At 43.8% G+C, this 18,132-nt stretch overlaps 1 protein-coding gene across 2 annotated transcripts in view; it reads left to right on the plus strand.

Annotated features, from left to right (window-relative positions):
* LOC106570454 (VPS50 EARP/GARPII complex subunit) overlaps nucleotides 1–17,541 on the plus strand; it is a 266,801-nt gene extending 249,260 nt beyond the window's left edge. For both annotated transcript variants that reach the window (XM_045694895.2, XM_045694896.2), the window contains 5 exons: nucleotides 1,962–2,058; nucleotides 3,238–3,396; nucleotides 10,439–10,560; nucleotides 15,325–15,514; nucleotides 15,807–17,541. In XM_045694895.2, the coding sequence (XP_045550851.1) occupies nucleotides 1,962–2,058; nucleotides 3,238–3,396; nucleotides 10,439–10,560; nucleotides 15,325–15,514; nucleotides 15,807–15,926 (688 nt within the window). In that variant the 3' untranslated portion in view covers nucleotides 15,927–17,541. The remainder of the gene's footprint in view (nucleotides 1–1,961; nucleotides 2,059–3,237; nucleotides 3,397–10,438; nucleotides 10,561–15,324; nucleotides 15,515–15,806) is intronic.
* The last annotated feature ends 591 nt before the right edge of the window (nucleotides 17,542–18,132 follow it).

The following is an 18,132-nucleotide window of genomic DNA, read 5'->3' on the forward strand; positions in this document are numbered from 1 at the left end:
TCCAACCCAGTTAGCTGAACTTATTTTCTTGAATTGTGTTTATGTAAGCAAAATGTAAACAAACTGAAAATAATGGCATCGATCACGCTGACACATTTAGAAAAACGTGCCCCGGTTTTTAGACTGGATAAGCTTTTGTTTTTGTTTCTATTGATTTTAGTTTTCCTCCCCCAAACTGTTCTGCTCAGTGTTTCCTAATATATAGCAGTGGTGATGAAAACCCAGTGAATGTAAAAACTCCTACTGAGTTTTAGGCTTGCGGGCCTGATATGGTGTTCATTTCTACCAACAAAGAAGGTGCGGTATGACTTGGCCGAAACTACCTCTCTAGCTACGTCCCATGCCATTCCACCTCCATCTGAAGTTAGGACTGAAACTACCTCTCTAGCTACGTCCCATGCCATTCCACCTCCATCTGAAGTTAGGACTGAAACTACCTCTCTAGCTACGTCCCATGCCATTCCACCTCCATCTGAAGTTAGGACTGAAACTACCTCTCTAGCTACGTCCCACCCCATTCTACCTCCATCTGAAGTTAGGACTGAAACTACCTCTCTAGCTACGTCCCACCCCATTCCACCTCCATCTGAAGTTAGGACTGAAACTACCTCTCTAGCTACGTCCCATGCCATTCCACCTCCATCTGAAGTTAGGACTGAAACTACCTCTCTAGCTACGTCCCATGCCATTCCACCTCCATCTGAAGTTAGGACTGAAACTACCTCTAGCTACGTCCCATGCCATTCCACCTCCATCTGAAGTTAGGACTGAAACTACCTCTCTAGCTACGTCCCATGCCATTCCACCTCCATCTAAAGTTAGGACTGAAACTACCTCTCTAGCTACGTCCCATGCCATTCCACCTCCATCTGAAGTTAGGACTGAAACTACCTCTCTAGCTACGTCCCATGCCATTCCACCTCCATCTGAAGTTAGGACTGAAACTACCTCTCTAGCTACGTCCCACCCCATTCCACCTCCATCTGAAGTTAGGACTGAAACTACCTCTAGCTACGTCCCATGCCATTCCACCTCCATCTGAAGTTAGGACTGAAACTACCTCTCTAGCTACGTCCCATGCCATTCCACCTCCATCTGAAGTAAGGTTTGAAACTACCTCTCTAGCTACGTCCCATGCCATTCCACCTCCATCTGAAGTTAGGACTGAAACTACCTCTCTAGCTACGTCCCATGCCATTCCACCTCCATCTGAAGTTAGGACTGAAACTACCTCTCTAGCTACGTCCCACCCCATTCCACCTCCATCTGAAGTTAGGTCTGAAACTACCTCTCTAGCTACGTCCCATGCCATTCCACCTCCATCTGAAGTTAGGACTGAAACTACCTCTCTAGCTACGTCCCACCCCATTCCACCTCCATCTGAAGTTAGGTCTGAAACTACCTCTCTAGCTACGTCCCATGCCATTCCACCTCCATCTGAAGTTAGGACTGAAACTACCTCTCTAGCTACGTCCCATGCCATTCCACCTCCATCTGAAGTTAGGACTGAAACTACCTCTAGCTACGTCCCATGCTATTCCACCTCCATCTGAAGTTAGGATTGAAACTACCTCTCTAGCTACATCCCACCCCATTCCACCTCCATCTGAAGTTAGGTCTGAAACTACCTCTCTAGCTACGTCCCATGCCATTCCACCTCCATCTGAAGTTAGGACTGAAACTACCTCTAGCTACGTCCCATGCCATTCCACCTCCATCTGAAGTTAGGTCTGAAATTGCCTCGGTAACAAGCACAGAGGGATCAAGAGAAGTTTCTAAAGCTCAGGGGGAGAGATGGATAATGGCAAACTTTTCTGTCTATAATATCCCAATCCATCCAGCCAAAGCCCATGCTTCCCTGTCCCCTCCTACCCCTTTCCATACTCCTTTAACCCAGCCTCCATCTCTGATCCACCTAGCTAAAAGCCTGTACTGATTTGACTGTCTCTCTCTCTCTCCAGGGTGTTTCTGGCCGAGCAGTTTGAGTTCTTGCAGTCTCACCTAGACACCATGATGCCTGCAGCTAAGAAGCCGTTCCTCCAGCAGTTCTACTCACAGGTCTGTCAGTCCACAACTCTATGGATGTATCTGAAATGGCACCTTATTCCCTGTTCACTGGGGCGTTGCACAGACCGAATAGCATCCGTTTAAACTGGTACGAACCCATGAGGGCTTTGTGAGATGTACCAAGGTGCATTCTATAGGGAGTAGGATGCCATTCACACGCGGCCTATATGGACTTCTGCCCTTTTCCTTACTGTGCGGAGGGCAATCTTTTTCTTTGACCATTTCTCTCTCTGATCACCCAGGATCATTCTGCAAAATCAGTTGTCTTGTTAGTTTGTGGTCCTGATATCCTCTGGCACACATGGCCTTATCAGTGAGGGTGTAAATGGCTGTTCACCACACATGGCTTTATCAGTGAGGGTGTAAATGGCTGTTGACCACACATGGCTTTATCAGTGAGGGTGTAAATGGCTGTTGACCACACATGGCTTTATCAGTGAGGGTGTAAATGGCTGTTGACTACACATGGCCTTATCAGTGAGGGTGTAAATGGCTGTTGACTACACATGGCCTTATCAGTGAGGGTGTAAATGGCTGTTCACCACACATGGCTTTATCAGTGAGGGTGTAAATGGCTGTTGACTACACATGGCCTTATCAGTGAGGGTGTAAATGGCTGTTCACCACACATGGCCTTATCAGTGAGGGTGTAAATGGCTGTTGACTACACATGGCCTTATCAGTGAGGGTGTAAATGGCTGTTCACCACACATGGCCTTATCAGTGAGGGTGTAAATGGCTGTTGACCACACATGGCTTTATCAGTGAGGGTGTAAATGGCTGTTGACTACACATGGCTTTATCAGTGAGGGTGTAAATGGCTGTTGACTACACATGGCCTTATCAGTGAGGGTGTAAATGGCTGTTGACCACACATGGCTTTATCAGTGAGGGTGTAAATGGCTGTTGACTACACATGGCTTTATCAGTGAGGGTGTAAATGGCTGTTGACTACACATGGCCTTATCAGTGAGGGTGTAAATGGCTGTTGACTACACATGGCCTTATCAGTGAGGGTGTAAATGGCTGTTGACCACAAACCCTTCGGTGTCAGCTTGTTTTTTCAATGTGTGTACCATTACAAAGTCGTGAAGGTTTCACATATTCTAAAGAACATCAAAATCAATAACTGTCTTTGTTTATTCCATTGTCCTTGTCATTCTCTTATAGACTGTCTCCACGGCCAGTGAGCTACGTAAACCCATATACTGGGTGGTGGCGGCCAAGGCTTTAGACTACGAACAGATGCTGCTGCTGATGGCTGGAGTTAAGTGGGACATTAGGGAGATAATGTCGCAGCACAACGTGTACGTGGACGTCCTGTTAAAGGTAATGTGGCATGTGTGACTTCTGACTGTGTTTTGAATATGTGTGGGTGTAATGAATGAAATGGTCAAGGACATTGTTAGCCTGCAGGTAAGTAGGTGTGTGTGGGAGGGGGTGTCTGTGTATTCCTGTAATGGATTATTTTGTAAGGTTATGTCCGTTAATCATGTCATTGCTGTAATAGTATAGTGATGGATCATGGTTCATGGCTGATTTTTCTCTGTACATATTTTCTGTAATAGCCCTAAGGAGCTATAAACTCTACATATAGAATGCTGGAACATAGTGGTGGTGCCACACAGTCATGTCCAATCAGTCTATGTGGAGACCTGACTTAGGGCTTGACCTGAAAAAGAGGCTGGTCTCTGTACCAAGACATATAAATATAATTATTTCTGTAACGTTTATTTGGAGATATATATATATACAGTACGTTTGGACACAACTACTCATTCAAGGGTTTCAAGTTCCCACATATGCTGAGCACTTGTTGGCTGCTTTTCTTTCACTCTGCTGTCCAACTCATCCTAAACCATCTCAATTGGGTTGAGGACGGGTGATTGTGGAAGCCAGGTCATCTGATGCAGCACTCCATCTTGGTCAAATAGCTCTTACACAGCCTGGAGGTGTGTTGGGTCATTGTGCTGTTGAAAAATAAATTATAGCCCCACTAAGGGCAAACCAGATGGCATGGCATATCTCTGCAGAATGCTGTGGTAGCCATGCTGGTTAAGTGTGCCTTAAATTCTAAATAAATCACAGACAGTGTCACCAGCAAAGCACCATCACACCTACTCTGCGTCTTACAAAGACAGCAGTTGGGACCAAAAATCTAAAATTTGGACTCATCAGACCAAAGGACAGATTTCTTCTGGTCTAATGTCCATTGCCTGTGTTTCTTAGGCCGAAGCAAGTCTCTTCTTATTATTGTTGTCCTTTTAGTAGTGGTTTCTTTAACAGAACAGCGCAAACTGTCTCTAACCAGATTAGAAAGAAGTGGGAAGCCCCGGTGCACAACTGAGTAAGGGGACAAGTACATTAGAATGTCTAGTTTGAGAAAACAGACGCCTCACAAGTCCTCAACTGGCAGCTTCATTAAATAGTACCCCCCAAAACACCAGTCTCAACGTCAATAGTGAAGAGGCGACTCCAGAATGCTGGCCTTCTAGGCAGACTTGCAAAGAAAAAGCCATATCTCAAAGAACACAGATACTAGACAGAGGAACTCTGTGTGTGTGTGTGTGTGTGTGTGTGTGTGTGTGTGTGTGTGTGTGTATATATATATATATATATATATATATATATATATATATATATATATATATATATATATATATATATATATATATATATACACACACACACTCAACCGGTGAAAAGTTTTAGAACACCAACTCATTAATTTTCTTTATTTTTACTATTTTCTACATTGTAGAATAATAGTGAAGACATCAAAACTAGGAAATAACACACATGGAATCATGTAGTAACCCCCAAAAATCTAAATATATTTGAGATTTGAGATTCTTCAAATAGCCACCCTTTGCCTTGATGACAGCTTTATACACTCTTGGCGTTCTCTCAACCAGCTTCATGAGGTAGTCACCTGGAATGCATTTCAATTAACAGGTGTGCCTAATTAAAAGTCAATTTGTGGAATTTCTTTCCTTAATGCATTTCAGCCCATCAGTTGTGTTGTGACAAGGTAGGGGGGTATACAGAAGATAGCCCTATTTGGTAAAAGACAAAGTCCATATTATGGCAAGAGAAATAAGCAAAGATAAATGACAGTCCATCATTACTTTAAGACATGAAGGTCAGTCAATACGGAACATTTCACTAACATTTTGCAGTCGCAAAAACTATCATGCGCTATGATGAAACTGGCTCTCATGAGCACCGCCACAGGAAAGGAAGACCAAGAGTTACCTCTGCTGCAGAGGATAAGTTCATTAGATTTACCAGCCTCAGAAATTGCAGCCAAAGTAAATGCTTCACAGAGTTCAAGTAACAGACACACCTCAACATCAACTGTTCAGAGGAGACTGTGTGAATCAGCCCTTCATGGTCGAATTGCTGCAAAGAAACCACTACTAAAGGTAACTAATAAGAAGAAGAGACTTGCTTGGGTCAAGAAACACAAGCAATGGACATTAGACAGGTGGAAATTTGTCCTTTGGTCTGGAGACCAAATTGGAGATTTTTGGTTCCAACAGCCTTGTCTTTGTGAGATGCAGTGTGGGTGAACAGATGATCTCTGCATGTGTATTTCCCACTGTAAATCATGGAGGAGGTGGTGTTATGGTGTGGGGGTGCTTTGCTGGTCACACTGAAGCACCCCCAAATCATCACTGATCCCCCACCAAATTTCACAGTGGGTGCGAGACCTGGAGAGGCCTACAAGCCACAGTGTCTCGCACCCACTGTGAAATTTGGTGGGGGATCGGTGATGATCTGGGGGGTGCTTTAGCAAGGCTGGAATTTTCTATAGGATTGATTTCAGGGCTTTGGGATGGCCACTCCAATACCTTGACTTTGTTGTCCTTAAGCCATTTTGCCAAAACTTTGGAAGTATGCTTGGGGTCATTGTCCAGTTGGGAGACTCATTTGCGACCAAGCTTTAACTTCCTGACTGATGTCTTGAGATGTTGCTTCAATATATCCACATAATTTTCCTGCCTCATGATGCCATCTATTTTGTTATGTGCACCAGTCCCTCCTGCAGCAAAGCACCCCCACAACATGATGTTGCCACCCCCATTCTTCACGGTTGGGATGGTGTTCTTCGGCTTGCAAGTCTCCCCATTTTTCCTCCAAACATAACAATGGTCATTATGGCCAAACAGTTATATTTTTGTTTCATCAGACCAGAGGACATTTCTCCAAAAAGTACGATCTTTGTCCCCATGTGCAGTTGCAAACCGTAGTCTGGCTTTTTTATATCGATATAGGACTCGTTTCACTGTGGATATAGTTTCCTCCAGCATCGTCATAAGGTCCTTTGCTGTTGTTCTGGGATTGATTTGCTCTTTTCGCACCAAAGTACGTTCATCTCTAGGAGACAGAACGCGTCTCCTTCCTGAGCGGTATGATGGTTGCGTGGTCCCATGGTGTTTATACTTGCGTACTATTGTTTGTACAGATGAACGTAGTACCTTCAGGCGTTTGGAAATTGCTCCCAAGGATGAACCAGACTTGTGGAGGTCTACAATCGTTTTTCTGAGGTCTTGGCTGATTTTCTTTTGATTTTCCCATAATGTCAAGCAAAGAGGCACTGAGTTTGAAGGTAGTCCTTGAAATAAATCCACAGGTACACCTCCAATTGACTCAAATGATGTCAATTAGCCTATCAGAAGCTTCTAAAGCCATGACATCATTTTCTGGAATTTTCCAAGCTGTTTAAAGGTCACGGTCAACTTTGTATGTAAACTTCTGACCCACTGGAATTGTGATACAGTGAATTATAAGTGAAATAATCTGTCTGTAAAATTTTTGGGAAAAGTGACTTTTTTTTTAGCACAATGTAGATGTCCTAACCGACTTGCCAAATCTATAGTTTGTTAACAAGAAATTTGTGGAGTGGTTGAAAAATGAGTTTTAATGACTCCAACCTAAGTGTATGTAAACTTCCCACTTCAACTGCTGCAAGCAGTGTACGGGCAGGATGCCCGGTTGGACAGCTGTATATCTGTACCAGAGTATTTCATATTTAGTAATGTTCTCCTGGGTCCCACAGTAGAGTACACATATAGTACCTCATGGGAAATCAGCTAGTCGCCACAAGACCGACACAGCTCTCTCCTTCTCCTTGTGAACATTTTAAATACACTGCAGGAAGAAAAATACCCAAAATACTTTAGGAGTGTGTTTGGCGATTTATTCTGCAAGAAGGTTAGATCCAAGATGCTATCTTTCTTTCAGAGTGCCTATTGGAAATGTATTTGACATGCGGGGGAGGTTTTTTAAATCGGGATACATTTTTTGAAACACATTTTTCCGGTGACTCCGGGAAGCACAACGTCCTCGACAACTTTCCATCTCTTTCAACATGTCAAGATCTTTGTCTTAGGTTTCCTCCTCTTTTTCTCAGACTTACTTCGAGAGGTCTTCCCATATCAATTATTTGCCAGCTAGTGTTTGAAAAATTCAAACAACGAAAGAGATTTGGGGAGTTTAATGGAGATTGGGGAAGCTAAGTTTGAGGTTTGTTAAGGAAAGGTGAGCCTCTTCATCCCTTACTCCATCTATCTTCAGGCTTAAAGGTTTCTCCTCAAATGAGTATTCATGCATTACGCTTATCCCATCATGCAATTTGCATGGGGACGCGTGCCATTTCGTGGCGTGATTAGCATGGAGCCAGAGCATACGGAGAGAAAGGGATCTAGTGTTGAGGTACAGATGGGTGTTTTACAGTGGAATTGTGACCGTGGCCCTTATTTGCGAGCCGGAAGCCAAGAAAATCCCTCAAATATGCATGAGCATGTCTGCCTGAGCAGCCATAGCTTTAAATCCTAAACCGTTCCGAGCAAACCACCTCACCACCGTCAATTCTTGGGAGTGTTCACTCAGGCTCACCTTTCTGGATCCGTGGGTCGGCTGGCTGGAAGACGGCTCTTTGGAAGCATTATTAAGCCGATCTAAGCCAATCTCATTTTGTTTAAGCCAAATAGTGAGACGAAAAGTGTCTGCCCCACTGGCTTGATTTAAATGTGTTCGCCATATCAAGGATCGCAGTAGACCTGAGAGCAACAACAAAAAAATGGTGTGTGTGACATGTATTTCAACAAGATATTAGGTAGGAAAGCGTTACTATTTTTATTTCAAGAGAATAAGTGTCAGGTTCAAACGTCTGCAGGTCATCCAATCTATTTCTGAGATAGACATTGTTCAGTATGGGTTATGATTGACAGGTTATTGATACAGGGTTGTATTGTATAGGAGATGATGTTGTATCGTGTAGAATGTTGTGTTCATGAGTTTCTGTTGAATATTACTGTCCAAAATTGGCTTATATTTGCATTCGATTGGCAATTGTTGCACAGGCACTGACATCGTCTCGTTTACCAACCAGGTTATTCAAATGTGATGGCACAACATTTTTGTTTGAGAAAACATTCGACATTCATTCATTACTTTCAAGCAGTCAACATAATGAGGGAGAAAACGTCTTTTTAGGTTTATGACATTGTCATTTTATTTATTCTTGGGAATTGTGCCAGTCAGATGCAATACCTTAGTGTGCACAACCTCTCTCCTGTGCTCTGCGTTTTGCTGTGTTTGGTTTAGGTGCACAGCGAATCAGTCACCCAAATTGAGAAGGCATCTGGCACAGTGAAGTGAATGAGGAAAATGTTTTGAAAGATTGCTGGCCTTTTTCTGACTTCCTAGTCTGTACGTTTGACTCGACAACAAACAAGGTGTAAGAACACAGTGATGTATGTAGGTTTTGGCGTGTGGAGAACATCGGAGCGATCCATCTTTGTCTAAAAAACATCTTGTCTCTTTTTGGGGTGAAATGAAAGAAAAGAGAAAAAGGCCTGACCAGCTGAATCAACAAGTCCTGATGTCTCCGCTGCTCATGTTGGAATGGAGCGTGGCCGGCAGCCATCTTCTATGGCAAGAGTTGCTGGGACATCTGTGGGGCAGGGGGAGAATGTGAGGGCTGAAAGGTTACATGGATGTCTGCTCTGCTGTGTTAATGAGAACGCATGTCGACCAACGTTATTCACCAGCTCTGCAGTAGAATCTGTGGAACTGGCCGTTAGCTCATCCACACACAAAATACATTTCAGCCACATCCATTGCTGACAGGTGTATAAAATCGAGCACACAGCCATGCAATCTCCATAGACAAACATTGGCAGTAGAATGGCCTTACTGAAGAGCTCAGTGACTTTCAACATGGCACCGTCATAGGAGGCCACCTTTCCAACAAGTCAGTTCAAATGTTTGCCTTCTAGAGCTGCACCGGTCAAGTGCTGTTATTGTGAAGTGGAAACGTCTAGGAGCAACAACGGTTCAGTTGCGAAGGCCACACAAGCTCACAGAACGAGAGTGCTGAAGTGCGTAGTGCGTAAGAATCGTCTGTCCTCGGTTGCCACACTCACTTACGAGTTCCAAAACTGCCTCTGGAAACAACGTCAGCACAAGAACTGTTCGTTGGGAGCTTCATGAAATGGGTTTCCATGGCTGAGCAGCTGCACATAAACCTAAGATCACCATGCGCAATGCCAAGCGTCGGCTGGAGTGGTGTAAAGCTCGCACATATTGGAATCTGGAGCAGTGGAAACTCGTTCTCTGGAGTGATGAATCACGCTTCAACATCTGGCAGTCTGACAGACAAATCTGGGTTTGGCGGATGACAGGAGAACGCTACCTGCCTGAAAGCATAGTGCCAACTGTAAAGTTTGGTGGAGGAGGAATAATGGTCTGAGGCTTTTTTTCATGATTCGGGCTAGGCCCATTAGTTCCAGTGAAGTGAAATCTTATCACTACAGCATACAATGACATTCTAGACGATTCTGTGCTTCCAACTTTGTGGAAACAGTTTGGGGAAGGCCCTTTCCTGTTTCAGCATGACAATGCCCCCATGCACAAAGTGAGGTCCATACTGAAATGGTTTCTTGAGACCCTGTGTGGAAGAACTTGATTGGCCTGCACAGAGTCCTGACCAAAAACCCCATCGAACACCTTTGGGATAAATTAGAATGCCGACTGCGAGCCAGGTCTAATCGCCCAACATCAGTGCCCAACCTCACTAATGTTCTTGTGGCTGAATGGAGTCCCCCGCAGCAATGTTCCAACATCTAGTGGAATGCCTTCTCAGAAGAGTGGAGGCTGTTATAGCACCAAAGGGGGGACCAACTCAATTTTAATTCTCAGGATTTTGGAATGAGATGTATTGTACCTCTGCTAAAACCATTTTTATAGCTAACATGACCCTTTGGGTATTTTGAGAAGTCTTGAAACCTCCAATAATTTATTTGTAAAATATGTATCACATGAATAAAAAAACGAACCAATGTTATGTTTTTTTGTTCCTCAGGAGTTTGAAGAGTTTAACAAGAGGCTGGGTGATGTGTCCAGGCACGTCCGGGTCCCTCTGCCTGTGTCTAATGTCCTGTGGGAACACTGCATCCGTCTGGCCAACAGGACTCTGGTGGAAGGGTAAATTATTTACTTGCATATACAAAATGCTTGGACGGATTTTGTAGTTAAAAATATGAATGTTTCTGCAGATATCATTGGAGAGATGAGTAGGCTTCAGAAGATAGAGAATCAACTCCTACCTGCTTGCTTTGATTTACAAAATACTTTTATTGGTTTCTATATTTTTCAGCAGATATATTTCAGCATTCATTGAGGGGCTGAGTGGTGCCTTATCTTTCATTGAGGGGCTGAGTGGGTGCCTTATCGTTCATTGAGGGGCTGAGGGGTGCATTATCGTTCATTGAGGGGCTGAGTGGTGCCTTATCGTTCATTGAGTGGCTGAGTGGTGCCTTATCGTTCATTGAGGGGCTGAGTGGTGCCTTATCGTTCATTGAGGGGCTGAGTGGTGCATTATCGTTCATTGATGGGCTGAGGGGTGCATTATCGTTCATTGAGGGGCTGAGGGGTGCATTATCGTTCATTGAGGGGTGCATTATCGTTCATTGATTGGCTGAGGGGTGCATTATCGTTCATTGATTGGCTGAGGGGTGCCTTACATTTACATTTAAGTCATTTAGCAGACGCTCTTATCCAGAGCGACTTACAAATTGGTGCATTCACCTTATGATATCCAGTGGAACAACCACTTTACAATAGTGCATCTAAATCTTTTAGGGGGGGGGGGGTTTAGAAGGATTACTTAATCCTATCCTAGGTATTCCTTAAAGAGGTGGGGTTTCAGGTGTCTCCGGAAGGTGGTGATTGACTCCGATTGACTTATCGTTCATTGAGGGGCTGAGTGGTGCCTTATCGTTCATTGAGGGGCTGAGTGGTGCCTTATCGTTCCTTGAGGGGCTGAGTGGTGCCTTATCGTTCATTGAGGGGCTGAGTGGTGCCTTATCGTTCCTTGAGGGGCTGAGTGGGTGCATTATCATTCCTTGAGGGGCTGAGTGGGTGCATTAGCATTCCTTGAGGGGCTGAGTGGGTGCATTAGCATTCCTTGAGGGGCTGAGTGGGTGCATTAGCATTCCTTGAGGGGCTGAGTGGGTGCATTAGCATTCTTCGAGGGGCTGAGTGGGTGCATTATCGTTCCTTGAGGGGCTGAGTGGGTGCATTATCGTTCCTTGAGGGGCTGAGTGGGTGCATTAGCATTCCTTGAGGGGCTGAGGGGGTGCATTATCGTTCATTGAGGGGCTGAGTGGTGCATTATCGTTCATATTATTCCAGTAAAATTGTCAATATGGCTCTCTGTATCCATATATAGTTTATGTGATTGTGCATTTTAAAAGTAAGAATTTTATTATACTTTTTTATTTTATTGTAATTTTTTTATGAGCAGCAAAAAGCTGCTGACTAGTTGTAATGCCAGCAAATATCTTATGATATCTTATGATGCACGGCAGGAAAAAGAAAATGTGTGAACACAAACCTACTGCTCATTCAATGATGATTTATAGTGATAGTTCATCACTCAGGGATATGCTAATATGCACCTGTGGATTTACTGCCGGTGGATTGGCGAGGTGTGGAAATTTTAGCTGCCTCGTTCATCTCTTATTTTGACGTCTTTTGCCTTTTTGGTTGATGGCCCTGTTCTCTCCTCCTGGGGTACACTCGTAAATATGAGCCCTGTTCGTGTGTCATATGCCAAATACCTCAGGTGAGTTATTAAATAAGGCCGGCTTGGAGCCCCTGTCCTCTCCCGCAGTAAGGCCCGACCACGAGCTGCTTCAAGCCTGACCTCTTTTCTTTACTTTTCCCTCTTTTTCTTCTCGGGCTTTGAACATCCTCTTGTTGGAACATCTGCTTGTTATAAATAAACACAAAACCAAATGTTAGTGCCGCAAAGAAACACGCAGATTGCCTACTAGATAAGCACTCGAGACGTGAGCGTTCCTAGCTTTTCTCCAGCTTTCTGTCATTCTCCTGAGACAACTCCTCTTCAGTCCTGTCATCCCTTCCATAAGGTAGCAACTAGCTAACTCTTTGTGCCTCCTTCTCCCCAACACTCCATCCCAGGTCTGTTCTAGAGACCCCACAGGGAACATGTCTGACACAAGGCTGGCCTGAGTCCCCTCTAAACACTTGACACATTCTAAATGGCTCCCATAACAACCATCTCCCTTGCTAGTCAGTCAAAGGTTTGGGGCCTGAAAGGGACTGATGCATTTTTTACTCAAATCAGCACTTGTACCCTCTTTCTCTGTCCAATGCATTATTTATGGTGTGTGTGTGCGTGACCATGCGTGTGTGCAAGCATGTGTGAAGTAGGAGTACTGGTAGGCAGGGTTTTATACGGCCAGGTGAGACATCCTCTTTAGGCCAGAGAGACATGGCATTAATGGGGGCGATGTGGGGAAATGAAAGCTTTCATAACGCCTCTGACCATCTTGTAATGAAGTGGGAAAAAGACGAGGGACAAGCACAACCTCTCTGAGAGTGTTACATAGTGGGGGACTAGTAGGGAACTGGGTAGTGTTTTTTGCATCCAGGTTGATTGTGCTGAGCTGAACTGTAAGGCAGCCCAATTCTGATCTTTTTGACAGTAATTGTTTTTTTGACCAATCACATCAGAACTTTTTCAGTGCAGATCTGATTAAAGACCAATTAGTGAAAAAAAAGATTAGAATTGGGCTGGATGTGTAAACACAGCCTATGTTTGGAAGTTGAGAAGGCCAGGGCTAGGGTTAGTTAAGGTTTTAAGTTCTAAATCCAGGGCCTGGGTTAGTTAGGGTTTTAAGTTCTAAATCCAGAGTTAGGGTTAGTTAGGGTTTTAAGTTCTAAGGCTAGGGTTAGTCAGGGTTTGATTTTCTAAATCCAGGGCTAGGGTTAGTTAAGGTTTTGAAAAATAATCGCAGTACAGGAAAGCCAGGGTTAGGGTTCTGAAAAGGAATTACAGTACAGGAAAGCCAGGGTTAGGGTTCTGAAAAGGAATCACAGTACAGGAAAGCCAGGGTTAGGGTTCTGAAAAGGAATCACAGTACAGGAAAGCCAGGGTTAGGGTTCTGAAAAGGAATCTTAGTACAGGAAAGCCAGGGTTAGGGTTCTGAAAAGGAATCACAGTACAGGAAAGCCAGGGTTAGGGTTCTGAAAAGGAATCTTAGTACAGGAAAGCCAGGGTTAGGGTTTTGGGAATAGATGCCCAATGGTGTACAACTAACATGTAATGAACTGTACAGGGTCCTCTTCATTCTCTGCTCGACACATCATCATAGACATGGCCTGTGTATCAGTATTAGACCTGTAGATCTCCTTCACACATCATCATAGACATGACCTGTGTATCAGTATTAGACCTGTAGATCTCCTTCACACATCATCATAGACATGGCCTGTGTATCAGTATTAGACCTGTAGATCTCCTTCACACATCATCATAGACATGACCTGTGTATCAGTATTAGACCTGTAGATCTCTTTCACACATCATCATAGACATGACCTGTGTATCAGTATTTGACCTGTGGAGCTCCTTCTGCCTCTCAGCTTTGTCTTTCCCTCTCAGCTGCCATCCCAGACTGGGTTTAGTCTCTGGGATTCCCCTTCCTGTTTATCCCCAAGTTCCTGGACTGACTGTGTGTGCATCCCAAATGGCACCCTATTACCTTAATAGTGCACTACTTTGGGCCCTACTTTGGGCCCTATTGGGCCCTATGGGTCAAAAGTAGTGCAGTATAATGAGAATAGGGTGCCATTTTGGGAGACAGCCTGAGAGTCACGCTACTGTGTCTCCCGTCACCTCCCTCCCTCCACCACTATGAGAGAGTGGCCAGGCTAGTCTGTCTGTTTGTTTTGCTCACTCACTTGTCTGCTGTATTTATCTTCATTTCCACTCCCATCTGGACTCCTCAGAGAGGAGATTGTTCTGCTTGACAGTCTGACTCACTGTCTCACCCCGGGGGACTGACAACCTCAGAGAGAGAGAGAGAGAGAGAGAGAGAGAGGGGAAAGATATGGAGGGTTAATGAAGATGAGAGAGGGAGAGGGAGAGAGAGAGAATGGAGGGTTAATGAAGATAGGAGGGAGGCAGGGAGAGAAGGATAGGGATGGAGAGGGAGAGGTGAAGATGGGGGGGTTAATGAAGATAGGAGGGAGGCAGGGAGAGAAGGATAGGGATGGAGAGAGAGAGAGGTGAAGAATGAGGGAGGAGCCACAGATAGTTAGATAAAAAGAGATAGGAAGGGGGAGAAGGATGGAGAGGGAAAGAAAGAAGGTGAGAAAGAGAGGGAGTGAGGAAGGTGGGGGAGGGAGACATGAGGAGAGGTCTCTCTGGTAGTATGTCTCTTTCCCAGAAAGCATTTGCGCCTCTGTCAAGACCAGAGCAAACATGGATGTCAGCAGCCACTGGTCTGGTGGACGTGATTCCGCTACACACACATCCACTCTCAAATCCAGACCCCCACACACTGCGAAGATAACGTTTGTAAGGTATATGAATATAAAAATGTTATTTGTTGACCTTTTTTTGGACTAAAACTGAGAACCCTTGAACTGTCTGGGACAAAAGATGCTTTGAAGAAAACTGTCTGAGCAGAATTAAGATTGAACCCTTATGGCTTATTTGCTCTCTGTCGATGTCAGATTTTCTGTTTGACATTTTTGTTCTTCGTTCATGTGCCTTGGGCACTAAGAATACAAATCCCATGTTTTTAGATCCTTGCTCTGGATTCTGAACTTCTCTCAACAAAAAGTAAACAAAAACTAAACGAATTCTGAACTACTGTCCGGCAGAAATAATGCAAAAGTCAACAAAGTCAACTTGTCTCCTGTTCTGTCCTGTAGCTATGGTAACGTGAAGAAGTGCAGTAACGAAGGACGGGCCCTGATGCAGCTGGACTTCCAGCAGTTCCTGATGAAGCTGGAGAAGCTGACGGACATGAGGCCCATCCCTGACAAGGACTTTGTGGAGACCTACATCAAGGCCTACTACCTGACTGAGAATGACATGGAGCAGTTCATCAAGAACCACAGGGTGAGGAACAGTATAATGCTAATTATTCACTCAGTCTGTTCAATGTGCTCATGGGATTTCTACTGGGGTAGCTCAACCTGTTTACCAGCAATGTGTAGCACAAATGTCATGATGTGCTTGCCTATGGCATCACTGGTATCCAAAACGTGTGCAGTGAAAACTTAACAATACTTAACCACAGTTAAATTAGCCAGTTGTTACAATAGGCAGACACTTTTTCCTCAGTCATGTGAAGCAAGCTGTGAGGTAAAACTAAATGCTGTCTGGGACTAAATGCTGTCTGTCCCACCAGGAGTACTCCATGAAGCAGCTGGCCAACCTGGTAAACGTGTGTCTGGGCTCTCACATCAACAAGAAGGCCCGGCAGAAACTCCTGGCGGCTATCGACGACATCGACAGACCAAAGAGATAGACAGACGTGGTTATTGTATTTAAGGTGGCTCCTAAACCTGAGGCTGTTGTAGAATTCCCTAGGGTTGTGCAATCCCACTAACTTTCCCAAAATACCCAGGGTTTTCAGAAATCCTCTTTGGACGATTACTGATATATCTTTATTAGTCCTGATTTTAGGAATCTTCCTAATGGATTTCTGGAAAACCTGGGAATTGTTTTAACGTTACTAGAATTTTGCAACCCTACAATGCTCATATACCCACCAGGAACAGAAAAGAAGCAATGAAACAAGAACTTCTGCTAACAAATACACTCATACAGGAATGTTAGTTATTTGACACTTAGTCAGAACATATATGCTACTCTTGTGTATGTCCCTCATTTTGATGTCCTATATGCTTACGGTTCCACTGCGTTTTCTAGGTTTCCACAGAGATGCTCCGTTTTTCTGTTCATCGTGAATACAGTATACATGTATATGAGGAAGGAATCTTGTTTTTACGATAAACGACTTGAAATGCTGAATGATACTCCATGACGTGTGAATCGACTGGCAGACAGTTATCTTTTTCTCCTAGTGTATGTCTATAGCATAATGTAGTTCTTTCTGCCCATCTGTAAACCACTCAGGAGCAGCGCCGGCCCTGGGGAAAAACTGAATCATTTACTATTTTCTTTTTGACTTGTATGACTATTAAGCGACTGAAATAGCGCTGAGTTGAGAAAACGTTCCATTTTCCATTGAAATCCAGGAAAGTTTCATTTTTCCTGGCATCACATATATGCAGAAACACGGTTTGTGAAAAAGCATGGGATGTTTGATGAGATACTTTCCTTTAGGGTTATGCCTATGGAGACATCCAGTCTCTAGTGCCCTTCAAGTATCCATTAATGAGGATTTACGGCACTATGTTTGTTCTGTTGTTCCAGTAGTGTAGGGTGAACACGCCACAGACGCTTATCTAGGGTCAGTTTTGCATTTCCACCACTAATGGTAAAGGTTAGGATTGGGGGGAGGGGAAGCTGATCCTAGAGCTGTGCCTAAGGGAACCTCGGAGCTTGTTCGTCCAGGACTATAACTACCTGTGCTTTGTTACGTCCTTAAATGATTTATCCTGATCTAATGTTGATTCTGAACATATTGAATGGTTAGTTATAGATGATGCACTAGGTCTAACGTGGGTTTAGATGATATCTTGCACGTCCTGCACTCGTATCTTTCCAAGTCATATATGTAAAAGGGTTTGTAGTGTCCAAACAAACAACGTCCATCATTGTCACTGCATCTGTAAAAATATACGTTTTTGATATCGCAATTGATTCCATTATGTTTTCATGCATAACTATCCCAAAATAATGCTGTTAATGTGTAAAATGTCGTTTTTATTTATTGTGAATTTGGATTCAGGATGTTTTCTATATGATAAGTACTGGAAGTGTTCTATCATCTGTTTTCTGGGGGTTTCCTGTATCTTGTTGTCAACTGTAAAAGAATATTTAAAAAGACACAATTAGACTACATATTATAAAACTCCAGTGCACTATTGTGAAAATAAATCGTTAAATGTTGGCGCTGTAGACTAAAGTAAGATGATTATACAGTAACACAATAAACACACTAACATTTAAACCCAGCCTTGCTCACTTTGTCTGACTTCTCCTTGTTCTGCAGACAGTTGGATGGATGGATGGATGGATGGATGGATGGATGGATGGATGGATGGATGGATGGATGGATAGATGGAGTGCTGTGAAAATAAGTATTTGCCCCCTTTCTGATTTGATCTGTTTTTGCATAATTTTGACTCTGAATGTTATCAGATCTTAAACCTAATATTAGATAAAGGAAATCTGAGTGAACATATAACCCAAAAAATATATACTTGTTTTATTTATTTATTAACCACGTTATGCAACACCCAATGCCCCTGTGTGAAAAAGTAATTGCCCCCTTACACTCAATAGCTGGTTGTGTGCCACCTTTAGCTACAATGACCATTGGGCTCCTGAGTGGCGCAGCAGTCTAAGGCACTGCATCTCAGTGCTGGAGGCGTCACTACAGACACCCTGGTTTGAATCCAGGCTGTATCACAACAGGCTGTGATTGGGAGTCCCATAGGGCAGCGCACAATTGGCCCAGCGTCGTCCAGGTTTGGCCGGTGTAGGCCGTCATTGTAAATAAGAATTTGTTCTTAACTGACTTGCCTACTTAAATAAAGGTTAAA

Source organism: Salmo salar, chromosome 14, assembly GCF_965601325.2.
Source record: "Salmo salar chromosome 14, fSalSal1, whole genome shotgun sequence".
NCBI lineage: Eukaryota > Metazoa > Chordata > Actinopteri > Salmoniformes > Salmonidae > Salmo > Salmo salar.